We start from the raw sequence: 14,114 nt of genomic DNA on the forward strand, positions 1-14,114 counted from the left end.
CATAAACAAAACAATACAGCCACGGCCCTGTGGGGGACAGTGGTTTTCAAAAATGAATCTTTAAACACAACAAACTGTGGACAGACAAGTTGATAGGAAAGAGCCTTGTATATAGGCACCAGTGCCCCAGTTCAACAATACCCATCCAATGTAATAAAGTTTGAGGGAAGAAAATGTATTTTATGGTCTGGATGTAATCACAAAATTCTGCTGTGGGAAAACTAGAAAGAAAAGTAGGGCCAAATAATTTCCTATGTTTTATGTTATATCTTTGGAGCCGAAAATTAGCGGAAAGGGAAGAGGTTAGGATGTCTTTAAGATATCTTACTTTTTTTTTTTTATTACTAGGACATTTTTGCTACTAGAGTTGGATGCAAATTCTATCCTATTCATCCTCATTTCTCAACAAAAATGAATCTCTGTGAAAAATCTTGGTTAACCTGCTTTGGAAAAAGTGAGCGAGAATAATGTGTACCGGAGTCATTGGTTCTTGCTTTGCATAGAGGGCAAACTGTCTTTTCTGAAACACTGCAAATTTTTAGAGACAGAATCCAGAAAGAAAAAGGATTGATGTGACTCTTCTCTAGACATCTCTTTTCAACTAGTTCATGGTGGTGATTTCATCGCTGAGAAATTACTGCTGGCGAAGCCCAAAGATCTGTGAAGGGTCTGTCTGCAGTAGGTGGTATACATAGAACTCTTGCTTTCAGCACCGAAAAGAGAATTTGTTTATACAGGTTTTATCTCTTTCCCCAGTCAAGTAAAAGGGAGAAAGATCATAATTCAAGAGATTCATTTTCTAAAACAGAAACTCAATGAGAAACAACATCCTCTTAATACTTTAAGTCCATTAGTATGTCTATGAATCAAGTGTCAGAGACCTTTTTCTGCACAGAAGGGGAGGGATTTCATTTTTCTGATGTTGGACAGCTTCTCACATAAAACTCAATTAAACTAAGGATAATGCTATAAACAAATTATTTGCAAGACTATTTAAAGCGTTCCAAGGCAGTGACGTTAAGTGAGAAAACGGGAGAGGAATTATCCATTGATCAGCCTTGTAATGCTTGTGATCAACACCCCACTAATTCCTGCAAGGGTGAGCTCTGCTCTGAATAATGAGCTCCATGGAGGTGAGCACTTCAAAAGCTCCTTAAGCAGATTCTTGCAGGGTTCATTATCCGCACAAAAGAAGTGCTACATAGAATTAAGAAAAACCAACTTGGTCTAAAATGCTACTAAGCAGGGAAGCGTTTTCATGATTCTGGAGCTTCAGACCAAACATGTGGGAGGAGAGTGACAGATTGAGAGAGACATCTGGCTCTTGCTGTTTTGTTTATTGTGATCCTTTATTTTTTTATTTTTATTTATTATTATTATTATTTTTTGGTGGTACTGGGGTTCCTGGAAGCCCTTCTACCTCGGGGCTACACTCCCAGACCTATTTCTACATTTTTATTTGGAAACAGGGTCTCCTAAGCCAGCGCGCGCGGCTGGCTTCGAACCTGCGCGATCCTCCTGTCTCTGCCTCCCAAGCGCGGGGATTACAAGCGTGCGCCACCACGCCCGGCTATTGTGATCCTTTATAAGTGAATTTCCAGCAGACACCTGACTTCAAATATTCCGCGCCATTTTCAAATCATGTGTTACATCATGTCCCAATATTTTACTTGTAAAATGATGATTCCTTGTGCAGGGTACCCAGAATTAAACTTAAAGGGATGGAAGGGCTTTGGTTGGGAGCACATGTACAGTGTGGTACAGTGGAACGGATACAGGTTTCAGAGCCAGATAGGTGGTCACACATTCCCCTTCTACCAATTACTTTTTCTGTGTCCACGGACACTTCAGCCAGCATCTTTATGCCTCAGTTTCCCATTCATAAAATGTGGAACTGTTGTACAGATTAGAGGTGACATATCTCCAAATTGCCCAGCACAGTGCTCAGAATGTGATAAGTGTTTTAATAAACACTTACTAGTGCTTGGCAGAGAGTAGGTGTTTATTTTCATGGTCTGTTGAACTTGTGGCCTTGAAATGTATTTTAGTACTTTTGGACAACATGTGGAATGAGGCCCAATATGCAGATTTAACTGTAGTGAGACTCAGGAACACAGCAGCTTTCATTTGACACTTAATTGCTGGTCTCATCTCCAATCCTGGTTCAGTCTCTTCTGCCTTTCTTCCTTTCTGAAACTCGGATGGGAAACATTTGATGGATTTTCTAGGCCTGTGGTCTGGGGAATGTTGTCCCTCATGTAGTCTACCCATCTAAAGCTGTAGGGGTTTTATCAGTCATACTTTAAAAACTGCTCTTACCAAATGTTTGGCTCTGAAAGAGTATAATTTTGCTGATAGCCTCAAAAAGCTTGTTTGGATGAATTTGGGCTCTGAGATGGCAGGCCTGGAGAATTTCCAAGATTCATGTCTATTCACACTGTCTCGCTGTACATTTCTATCTATGACTCCACTTTCAGCAGTAAAATAAAATAATTTTAGGCAAAACTTGTGAACTTTTGAGTGTCAATCAGGGCGTTTTCAGGCTTCAGGAGACCTTTGGGGGAATAATGATTTTGTTAGTATTTATCCCCAAATGGTACTTAAGTGATTTAAAAAAAAAAAGGAATATTGAAGACAAGGGAATGAAGAAACAAAAATGGATTTGATATCCATACATTTGATATGAGTGGGTAAATAAGACAAAATGCCCTCAGTGCTTTGCTCTGCATAAATTGGTGGTTTTAACTGAGCAAAGCTTTTTGAGCCATATGTACTATGTCTTAAGTTTGGGGCAAATCGTAGTCAAGTTTTTTAGTTTTATAACCTCCATATTCCATAGTGTACACTGAAGATAACTTTTCTGTTCATATTTTAATTTTATATTATGGAAGGAAAAAAGATCAAACTGAGAAGCGTTCACTGCAAATAGAACTGGGTATCCTTAAAAGACACAAAAGCCCCCCCCCCCCCCCCCGTGGACCTGTGAGGAACAGATTCCATTTACTACGTGCATATATTTACTCTGTGTATGTGTTTGCAAAATGGAAAGAAAAAAAAACCCAGTTTGATGAAGACTTATTGCTGTGTAAAAGTTTAGGAATATTTCATTGGTTGAGTTTATTGACAGGCACTTTCAGCATTTAATTCATTTCTGAAAATGGGCATTCGCTTTTGTTTTCTAATGCTGGTATCGATTCATTTAGCACGTGGCCATATCTACTGCACATCATCTTGTCAACATGCGGCTACACCTAAAAGCAGTCCCTCTGGAATTCTGTAAGAATAAATACCTGCATGGTTTTCTTGGCCAAGGACCACTCTGTTGCGGAGGAAGAGAACTGAGGAAAGAGGACAATTTCTAGATGCTCCGTGTTAGCAGAAGTAAAATCCTGTAGAGATGTTTTCCAATTTTCAGGAAAAGACAAGTTTGGAATCAGTTGTCTGTAGCAACTTAAAATGACTTCCTTATGATTTAAATCATCCTTGCTAAACCATGACAAGTGGCCACTCCATTTTTACAGAGCACGAAGAACACACCCTGGCACAGTGGGACATAGTTCCCATGGCAATACCGCTAATTATGTGTAAGATATACAAGGCATATCTGAAGGTTTTTTTTATTGTGATGAAAACTAGAAGCTCTTTTCCCCAACATACTTCATCAAACTATTTACAACCTCTGTAAAATTTGCGTGTTTGAAAATACTTTTTCCACTATCACATATGTTACGAATACAGTAAAATATCTTCGCTCTATTTTTTAAAGATGCAGTATCCTTCTATTTCATTCTTATGAAAATCTGAATTTCTATTGCCAGTATTTAGCATATTTAAAATACCAATGGACATGGGTCGCTAAACAAACATTACTCTCTAATGAAACTGTGAAAATATAGCATTTAAAATTTTTATGTACAATTCTTAACTATAAAATGCAGGCAAAGTCATATATAGCAGTATAAGCTGATTCCCTAGTAAGGTAGATCACTTATGTTTCTAGATAGTATGGATTATTACAAATTCTTTTAAAAAAGTTCTTTGTTGATACTTATGAGCCCACTGGCTGCTCATGTCCAGGTGTGTACACACATGAACATGTGGTGGTGGGGTGTGTGCAGTTCAGTGGACAGCAGTGTGGGGAGAAAATGAAATTTAATACAGAAGACATGACTTAACTAAACCCCTGTCCTACCGTAAGCCAAGTCAAATTAAAAAGTTAAAAAAAAAAAAAAACACCAAAACTCTTCTAAGGACTGCACTTAGATAACTGAAGGAAAAGATTTGGCCAAGGATATTGTGATAGAATACATCTATCTAATAAATGTATAGGCATTAGGAAAGAACAGAATCTGGGAGTGAGTTTTGAAATATAAAAATTAAGGCTTCCTGGGCCTCTCCTGACCCACCAGAGCCAGCTCACATTCAGTCCCTGCTCTGCAGCCTGTAATGGATGCTGGTATTGACGCTGCTAAAACCCCATCAGTCTTCCTGATAAATGTTAAGACAGCTTGGAAACGACATCATGGCTACATCCTTAAGCAGTCCTAACAGCATAACAAAGGTGTGTTACTACACTTGAGTGCCTTGACTCAATAAATTTATTCATTTGCCTTTGGTAAGAATGATAAATAAAGTACAGAATAAGGAATACTGCATTCTTCTGTATACATGGTATAATTCCAATGAACTCATTCCAAAGTGCAGATTTTATTTATGCTTAAAACACAAATGGCAATTTGAATTTAAAACAAATTGTATAAAAACGAACACAATCTTTGCATAAACTATTCCAGATTTCAGCCATAAAGAAAATGACCCTCCAACCCCCTAGAATTGGCATTGTAAACACTATAGCATTTGCAAGGTTTTCCTGTTTCCCACTTAAACTTTTAAGCAAATCAAAAGTGCCCATTTAAAAAAATGTGGTTGATGTTACTGGTATTCAACTGCTTTTGGAGAAAAAAAGTCCTATAATGTCTTATGTGTTTTGTCAAGGCAGTGATATAATCCCTATGGTAAAGCCATTAGGAATCTCTGTCTCCATGCCTTAATAGAACTTAAGGCAAGTCATCAGGCAGAATCCACACACAATTGCAGGAGGAGGCTGAAGGGGGCTGGTGAAGTGAGAATCTCTCTCCAAACAACTTAAGATCAGAATACAAGGGATTCTGCTAAAACCTCACAACTTTTCCCATGACGCAACTCTTTTGTAACCACTCTCTATAATCCACAGAGAATGTCAGGCCTCCCCAGCGTCTTAAGCATTACAGTGATGCATGTAAAGGTTTGCAACCATGCACAGATCCCTACTTGCAAACTGAACAGCTTCAAATTTAACCCCAAAGTGCTTTTAGTTAAGGAACAGCTGAGTCCTGCAGGATTCGACCCCTTCCTGTAGCTCATTATGCACTGTGCTTTTCAAGAGGCTAGAGACGCACATGAGATGAGATGGAAGCTTTTCTTTGCCTACACAGATTCTATTTCCTTCTATCTTGAACCACTTTCCTTTATGTGGGGAAACACTTTCAGGGAACTCGCCGAGGAGAATTTGCTACCAGACAGGCCCCAAAATAAGCTTCAGTTCCTGGCGATCGATCAGGTACTCATTCGCTTGTGCTTATATCCCTTCTAAGAAGTATTGCTATGTCAAAAAAAGGGCACCGGTGTAACGATGACAGGTCTTATCAGTTAACTTACCATAGCAGTCTGGTTTCCACTTTCTGAGGGGGGAGGAGAAAAGCTCATTTCCCCCAATCTTTTCTATGTTATGAAGAGAGATGCAGCTCGTTTAGTTCTTTGCTAAATTTAAATCAAGCTGTCATTCAGGAAGATTCCACAGCCTGTCAGTTCAATGGATTCTAAAAACCATGTCTCTACCTACAATATTCTCAAGACATCGTTCACCAGAAAAAAAAAAAAAAAAGATTGGCTCTTCTCATGAGAGCCTGTGGAACTAACTCAACACCTCATCTGAGTGATCCTCCTATTCCCTGCCAACTAGGTTACAGGACCGGCGTTGGGGAGGGGAAGTTCACACCTGTGTTTGCCCATCTCTGCTCTTTCCCACTGACCGGTAACCAATGCTGGCCTGGATCAAGCCTTTTGCTCTTCTGAATGGTTGTAGGCAATGAGACCTGGGAGTTGCATACAGTACAGATTAAAAGCAAAACGGCAACAACAGAACAAGTTCCAGTTGGTAGAAAACCCACTGACTGGTGGTTAGCAGAATGTGTAGCTAAAGAAGCTATTTATCAGTAGAATTACAGCCCTTGTTGGAGGGAAATTGCCTGATGTGTTTTTCAGACCTGGCAGAAAAATAGAGAGCACATATTTTTTAGAGCCAGGATTTGACCTGAAAAATCATTATACTGTTGCCTCAACATTTAAAAAAATTTTCTCTTAATACCATCCAACAAAAATTGTCCTTGTTGCAATGTTCAGAGTTCTTTCACCAGAAGAAGCTGATCTGAATTAGAAGATGATCCTAAAAAAGATAGTTCTGTCACTGGCAATTATTTCAGAATGTCCAAATGTTTAGAAATGAGCTAGAAATATTGTGAGGCTTGTTTATGCAATTCCCCAAATCAAGCATTCAAAATACATTGCAAAGGTCTTTGCTGGAGACCCTTTATATCTAAGCTATAAAAAATTCTAACGACGACAACAAAAATCTTACCAAACCCCTCAGGTGGCACGAAGCTAGGAAAAAAAAATTTCTTTATTGAGGACCAAAAAACCCAAAAAATTTGAAAGAATGCTTATTGGTGATGTATTGCTTTGTTTACTGTATACTTGGCTAGTGACAAAGGGCTCATTTCAGGAGGGAGATGAGACTCTGCTTTCCTCTCATCCTCATCACAGGACGAGCAGGTTCAATATCTCTGAAGATGTCAATGCAGGACCACTGGGTCCTCACGCAGTTCAGGAAATGAATTGTGCACAGAAGATCCTATTAGAGACTCACCACCCTTGGCTCTTCAAGGGGGGAAGCGAGCACCGTGCAGGCATTCCATCGACTTCGTTCTAAGAACTGACCCATTAATCTCAGCCTTCATTCCTGGCTAGGCCTCCCTTGCCCTCCGAGTCACCAAATAACTGTTTTAAAACAAGAAAAGGGGAGCAGAATCTTTAATTGTGGTACTCAACCAAGCAGGACAACAAACAGCAGAAAGATGAGCTCAGTGCCGTGAACGTAACCAAGACATCTAAAACACAGGGGTGTTTCTTACAATCCCTTTACTAAGTATGAAAACCGGTAACGTGAGTCCTCAGTGGAGTTATTGTAGGAAGGTCCCTTTATTCGTTATTGCTTTTCTCCTCAAGAGGCGCATTATTTCCATCTCTGCTTTGTCTGATTTTTCATGTTCACTGACTTTGCCTGGGCTGCCCCGCCTCTTACCTTGGTGCCAGCGTGTCTAAGAAAGTTCTTTCCCCCCGATTCCTTGTAATCAAACACTAGGGGCAGGAAGAGATGATGCCTAGGTGACAGGACGCTGTGATTTGAAGTGGGGCAGTAGTTTTTTTTTGTTTTTGGTTTTGTTTTTAAAGACAGGCTCTTCCTATTCAACTACAGAACACCTCTGTCCCATGCCAGGGCAGAGACCGGGACTAGACTTCAACCGAAATGTCGCTGCCCCTCTGCTCAAACAGATGAACAAAACAGAATCAAAACAAAACAGAAACAATCAAGGACACACAAATGAAAGATTCAATGTTGGTTTTCTTCGGGGCATGGCATGATGACAAGTGGCGGGCGATATCTAGCTGCTGCCATCGACACCAAAAAAGGGCTCCTTGAGTGCGCCTTTATTTTCAGGTAATGGAAACTCTCCAATAGCGTCTTCCTTTCTACGTGCAGGCTGCTTGCTGGTAACAGATTGGATGTGTGTTCTAGCTTACTTAGATAGGAACTCAAATTTTGGTAAAAAGGGGTTAAAGGTGTGTGTTGGGGAGGGACGGGAAAAGGGAGCTGACGGGAGATTCATCCAAATTGAAAAGGTCTTGCTCTAGCCATCAATTGTGGTAGATGACCTTTCAGGTATCAATAACAAAAGGTCTGACAGCTCAGAAAATGTACAAGCTACAAACATCTGTAAATGGCAGAGGACACAGCATGGAAATCAACGCCTGTCTCTTCAGCATCTGCGAGGCTGAACTCCCAGGCCAGCGTGAAGACGTCTCTCGTGGAGTCGTGACGGGGGTTACCTTCAGACTGAGAGAAGCCTTCTTTCTTGTTCCTGCTCTGGTGTCAGACATCGTGGGATGGTGATGCCCTTTGTGTTAACACTGTGAAGGGGATTCAGCCCTGCTGAACTGGGTGCCGCTGAGAGATGCAGCTCGTCTGCCCGCGGGGCAGGGAGCCGTCCTCACACCAGCATGTGCCTCCGGCGGTGCAGGGCCAGGTGGTCTGACCGGGAGAAGCTGCGATCACAGTCCGCACACTTGAATGGCTTCACTCCCGTGTGTTTGCGGTAATGCCTCGTCAGTTCATCCGAACGGGCGAACTTCCAGGTGCAGCCCTCCCAGGTACACTTGTAGGGCTTCTCTCCTGGAAGAAAGAAAGGTACACAAACATTGGTTCTCCATCACCTGTCCACAACAATCAAGCCAGCACTGCGTGTGGGCAAACTGTTGCTTTCAACTGGGTTTCAGTTTATGAAATCTGTGTTGGGAAACCTTACCATCCACCAGTGGGTTTGGGGTCAGGCAGGTGAAGGTTTCCAGTCTCGTCCTTCCTGCTGTGACATTGGGCAAATGAGTTAACACCTGTGTCTTCAATCGTGAGGAGTGGCTTTGTAGCCAAAAATATCAAAAGGCAGAGATGGACTGCCACTGTATAAAATCACCCCCGGTAGGACTAGAAAAGAGTTGTAGAGTTCTACCAAGGTCTACTTAGATCTAGGGCTGATTGTGACGAAGAATTATAAAGGGTAACTAGTTTTTTTTTTTTTTCATTTCAACCCCCCCCATACAATGTGCATTGCACAGATGATTTGTCTATTTTAAGATACAGTGTCCCTGTATCAGACATGATAGGCATACACACAATTTCATTAAAAGGTGAACTATTCCATACTCCCAGGAAGTAGCCCTATTATGCTTCGCAAACAGTTATGTTTTGCTTGTCCACTGGTAAAGTATCATGGATGCTCTAGTAGTATAAAACTTAAATGTATTTTTCAGGGCTTAAGAATTAAGGTGAGCCTGAGGAAATCATCAAGATGGACCAAGTACTGAGACTCCCTGTATAAAGCAGTCAGAAGAGGCACGTAACGTGACCAGGCTCCACAGTCAACTTGGAAGGACAGTAAAATATGCAAAGGCTGTGCTGGCAAAAGATACACTATCCATTGTCCAAATGGGCTCCCAAGGGGAGCTGGACAATAGTTGACCCAGGTAGGCTGTTTTCCTGGCTCTCATTCAGAATGGAAGCCTGTCCCCATGCAACCCCACAAAAACTGATCTCTCTTTCCATTAAGAGTCTACAGTGTGCTTCTTGGCCACACATGGCCTTTGGTTGAAGATAGAGAAGGAGCTATTTGCTGATCCCTACAACATGCGGAGTTGGCAAAGTGAGTCCTGTTAACCCCATTCTGCACATGAGAAAACTGAGACTCAGCGTCACAAAATAAATGACTCCATGAACGCCAGGAAATAGATGAGTGTGTGGCTCAGAATCCAATGCTGCAGCCCTAAGCTACAGAGGAATGGAGAATTATCACCTTATCTAAACTTTGTCCCATCCTCAGAGTTAGTTCTGCTTTTTCAGGTACTCCCAGATTGTTCTTGTCCCGTTCTATTAAATCTCCTACCACAGTAGACTGTGAAGATTTTTTTGCTTTGATGTTTTTTTCCCTGTACCCATAGCTGAACTCTTAGAGATGAAAGAGGTGCATGCCTCTACTATTTTGGCATACTTGGAACCTAGAATAGGTCCTAACCCAGGACTTGAATGAGTTACTAGAACTGGATTGCACGTGCATGCACACACACACACACACACACACACACACACACACACACACGAAACTACTAAGTTCTATAAATAAGATATACAGGTACTGCCCACATGAGAAAACTAGACCAAACTAGATTGAACATTTTTTATTCAACTGTTAAATCAATGTTGTCTATATGGGTCCTTTTAGGATCAAGTAGCCCTTTCAGGCGAGAGTGAATAAACAGTTCAGAGGCGTTCAACATAGAAGCGCTGATGTACTAATTGTACAGGAAGTCCCAGGTTGCTCTGAAAGGGCTCCATTCAAGTAAAAACCTAAGAGAGGGCTGAGCCCGAACCTCAGCTTCTAATTCATTCTAGCTGTTGCAAGGAGACAAAATCTGCATTTGCATGCGTCTAACCACGAGAAATTAAACAGATTCAGCAAAACCTCTAAGTTGACAAAAGGACTGGTGGCCTACCCTACGATTTACCAATGGCAATGATTAACATGTTCTTTTGTGCCGAAAGTCATCTCTGAATTTGTATGAGGAGCATGAGTTCTAATGTTGGATTTGAGATAAATCTGCTCTTTAAAAATGCACTCATCAATGGTGCACTGAGCTCAGGGAGCTGGTTGGCTGGCACCAAGAGGCATCTCTGAGCCGTGTCTTGTGTTATGATGGAATCTCTGTTAAGCTGAAGAGGGAAAGGATGAAGGACCCAAGTGGAGAAAGAAACATTCTGTGATGTAGGGAAGATTCTGTTTCTCTTTTTGCAAGCTTTTTTTTTTTGTAATGGGGATTGAACACAAGGGCATTCTACCTCTGAGCTACACCTCAGCCCTATTTTAGTTTTATTTTGAAACAGTGCCTTGCTGAGTTGCAGAGAGTACTAAATTGCTGAGCCTGGCTTTGAACCTGTGATCCTCTGGGTCTCACTCAAGTACTGGGATGACAGGTCTGTGCCAAGGCAGTCAACCTGGTTTATCTCTGCTTGTTCGTTCGTTCGTTCGTTCGTTCGTTCATTCATTCATTCATTCATTCATTCAGGGGCCTTTTACCTCTGGGCTATGCCACCAGCTTTATTTTTTTTTTTAATTTTTATTTGGAAACAGGGTCTCACTAAGTTGCTGCGAACCTCACTAAGTTGCTGATGCTGGCTTTGAACTTGTGCTCCTCCTGTCTCAGTGTCCCAAGTTCTGTGATTATAAGCTTCTGAGACCACATCAGGCTTTATCTCATTTTTTTTTTAAATAAAAGCTGCTGGGCTCTGCCTTAGCCACTGTGGGTGGAGGAAGAGGGGCTTACTAGGTAACTAGATAGTCTGAGGGTAAGCAAGGGTATGAGGAGCAGAGGAAGAGGGGCTTACTAGGTAACTAGATAGTCTGAGGGTAAGCAAGGGTATGAGGAGCAGCCAAGACCTTCCAGGGTTGTCTAGAGGAGGATATGGGGGCCTAGTGTGGCCCTAAAAAGAATCAGCTTATTTTTTTACTCCGGTGTTGTCTAGATTTTCATTTAGGCACAGAAAACTCTTCAATTTATGTCTCAAAAGGTATGAACCTTTACTTTTTATTTTGGCAATTTAATAATTATAGTTATGCCCTTCCCACAGAAAATCTGTAGAAAGGGTATTATACGATGGCCCACATTTTAATTTTTCTTTCTTTTTAGTGTTGATAATCAAACCTAGGGCCTCACCAGATAATCACTCTACCACTGAGCTATACTGCCAGCCCATTTTATTATTTTATCTTATTTTAGATAAGGTCTTGCTGAGAGGGAAGGTCAGCTGAGGCTGTCCAAGATATACCTCAAAATTATGATCCTCCTGTCTCAACCCACAGTATTCCTTTGGAATAAAAGGTGTATGCCACCATGCCTGCCTCAGTTTTACAATTTTTAAAGGCTGGGGGGAAAAAAAGATCATGAGAGGGATTTTTTTGTACATATAAAAAATTATGTAAAATCTAATTTTAAAGTCCATAAGTAAAATTCTACTGGAATATCAACACATTAATTTGTTTCCTACTCATTTTGGACACTTTCCAGTGAGATCAAAGTTGAGTTATTGCATAAAATATATGCCCTTCAATGCCTGAGTATTTATTTATCTGGCCCTCTATAGCAAGTGCTCTGGTCCTAAACATAAGGGATGAGTACTTCTGCTTTGTGTAGCCTTCATAAATGTGTTAATTTATTGAAATGGAGTAAACATTATAAACTACTAGTTTGTGATGAAAGGACGAGGGAATATTTTAGTTATAGCATCCATGTTCTTGGATTATGGCCCTCAATTCAAATTTTAAAAGCCTTCTCAGTAATTAAACATATACAATTTTTCTCCTTTTCATAACAGATCAAAATTATTATTTAATATTTAAGCCAGGCATGGTGGCACAGGCCTGGAACCCCAGTACTTGGGAGGCTGACACAGGAGGATCACAGGGTGAAGACAGCCTCAGCAACTCAGTGAGATTCTGTTTCAAAACAAAACAAAACAAGGGATAAGGGTGCAGCTCAGAGGTAGAATGACCCTGGGTTCAACCCCCAGTACCACAAGAAAAAAAAAACACAACACAAACAAAACAGAACATATATAGTCTATTCTTCTTTGCCATTGGGCCACTGTGTGTGTTTTGAAGTGGGGAGAGGAGAGTCACATGAGAATTTAGTAATCACCTTTTTTGTGTGTAGTACTGAGGATTGGACCCCGGGGGAGTTATAATTCTGAGATACACCCATAGCCTTTTGAGTTGTTTGCTTGTTTTTTGTGTGGTACTGGGGATGGAACCCAGGAGCTTTCTACCTCTGGGATATACTATTAGACCTATTTTATATTTTATTTGTAAACAAGGTCTCACTATGTTGCTGAGAGCCTCACTAAGTAGCTGAGGATGGCTTCAAACCTGCGCTATCTTCCTGCCTTAGCCTCCCAAGTACTGGGATTACAAATATGTTCCACAACGCCCAGCTTTAAGTTTACTTTTTTTTGAAACAGGGTTTCACCAAGTTGATGAGGCTATCCTGGGACCTGTGATCTTCCTGCCTCAACCTCCCAAGTCCAGTATTATAGGCGTTTGCCAATGAGCCCATCTACAATTTTTTTAAATTGTAAAATATTTTTTTTGCAATATTATGTATTGAACCCAGAGCCATTTTACCTCTAAGCTATACCCCCAGCCTTATTTTTTATTCTTTATTTTGAAACAGGGTCTCACTTAGTTGTGGAAAGCCTCACTAAGTAGCTGAGGCTGGCCACGAACCTGAGATCCTCCTGTTTCAGCCTCCCAAGTACTGAGATTACAAGCATGCGCCACCACACCAGTCTTAAATGTAAAATATTTTTAACTGATATATAAAACCTGTCCAGACAAGAGAACACAGCTGGTTCAAGGCCAGCCTCAGCAATTTAGTGAGGCCCTGTTTCAAAATAAAATAAAATTAAAATTAAATAAAATAAAACAGGAATGACTATGTAGCTTAGAGGTAGAATACTCCTGAGTTCAATCCCCTGTACCAAGAAAGAAAAAAAAAATTCCCATATTTATGAGGTACCATGTGATGTTTCCATGTGTGTACATACTATGTAATGTTTAAACTCAGTCAAACATATCTATCTCCTCAACATATCTATCTCCTCAAACATTTGTCATTTATTCTAGAGAGAACTTTAAAAAACTTGGAAAGGTTTTCATATATACTTTTTTATGTTTGGACTTGAAACAACTTACAGGGCACAATCTTCTAGACACATTAAGATAACAGGAACTAACTTCATGATATGAGTTAAGAACTAATTAAAGCTATATACTCGGGGATGAAAATGAGCCCTCAAAGACTAACGAAGAACAGATTCCTTCTTCCATTTTGTCTTCTTTCCTTTAAAAACATGTCAGAAAATAGAAGGCTAAATTTAATGTTAAAATGTCCATGGTGGTCTGGGATGTAGCTCAGTGGCAAAGTATTTGCCTTTAAAGTGCAACACACTTTAAGGGTTTGATCCCTAGTACTAAAAAGACAAGACAAACCAAAAGAAAACACTTGACCCAAATAAGCTAACAACAAGGGGGTGGGGGGATCCAGTGGCAGGGAAAGAAGGGCAGGTAAGTTTTACATGGAGACCTCCAATGGGAAGGGCTGGCTGGGGCGATGGAAGGAGGCAGGAACCTCTCAGG

General features: G+C 40.8%; 1 protein-coding gene across 3 annotated transcripts in view; it reads right to left on the minus strand.

Moving 5' to 3' along the window:
* Nucleotides 1-8,366: 8,366 nt before the first annotated feature.
* Nucleotides 8,367-14,114, minus strand: part of KLF12 (KLF transcription factor 12) — a gene marked incomplete at both ends in the record, with an annotated part of 318,174 nt that continues 312,426 nt past the window's right edge. For all 3 annotated transcript variants that reach the window (XM_080689233.1, XM_080689232.1, XM_080689231.1), the window contains one exon: nucleotides 8,367-8,548. In XM_080689233.1, coding sequence (XP_080545359.1) covers nucleotides 8,367-8,548 — 182 coding nt within the window. The remainder of the gene's footprint in view (nucleotides 8,549-14,114) is intronic.

The sequence above is a fragment of the Muscardinus avellanarius genome, assembly GCF_963383645.1.
Source record: "Muscardinus avellanarius genome assembly, chromosome: 2".
NCBI classification, from domain to species: domain Eukaryota; kingdom Metazoa; phylum Chordata; class Mammalia; order Rodentia; family Gliridae; genus Muscardinus; species Muscardinus avellanarius.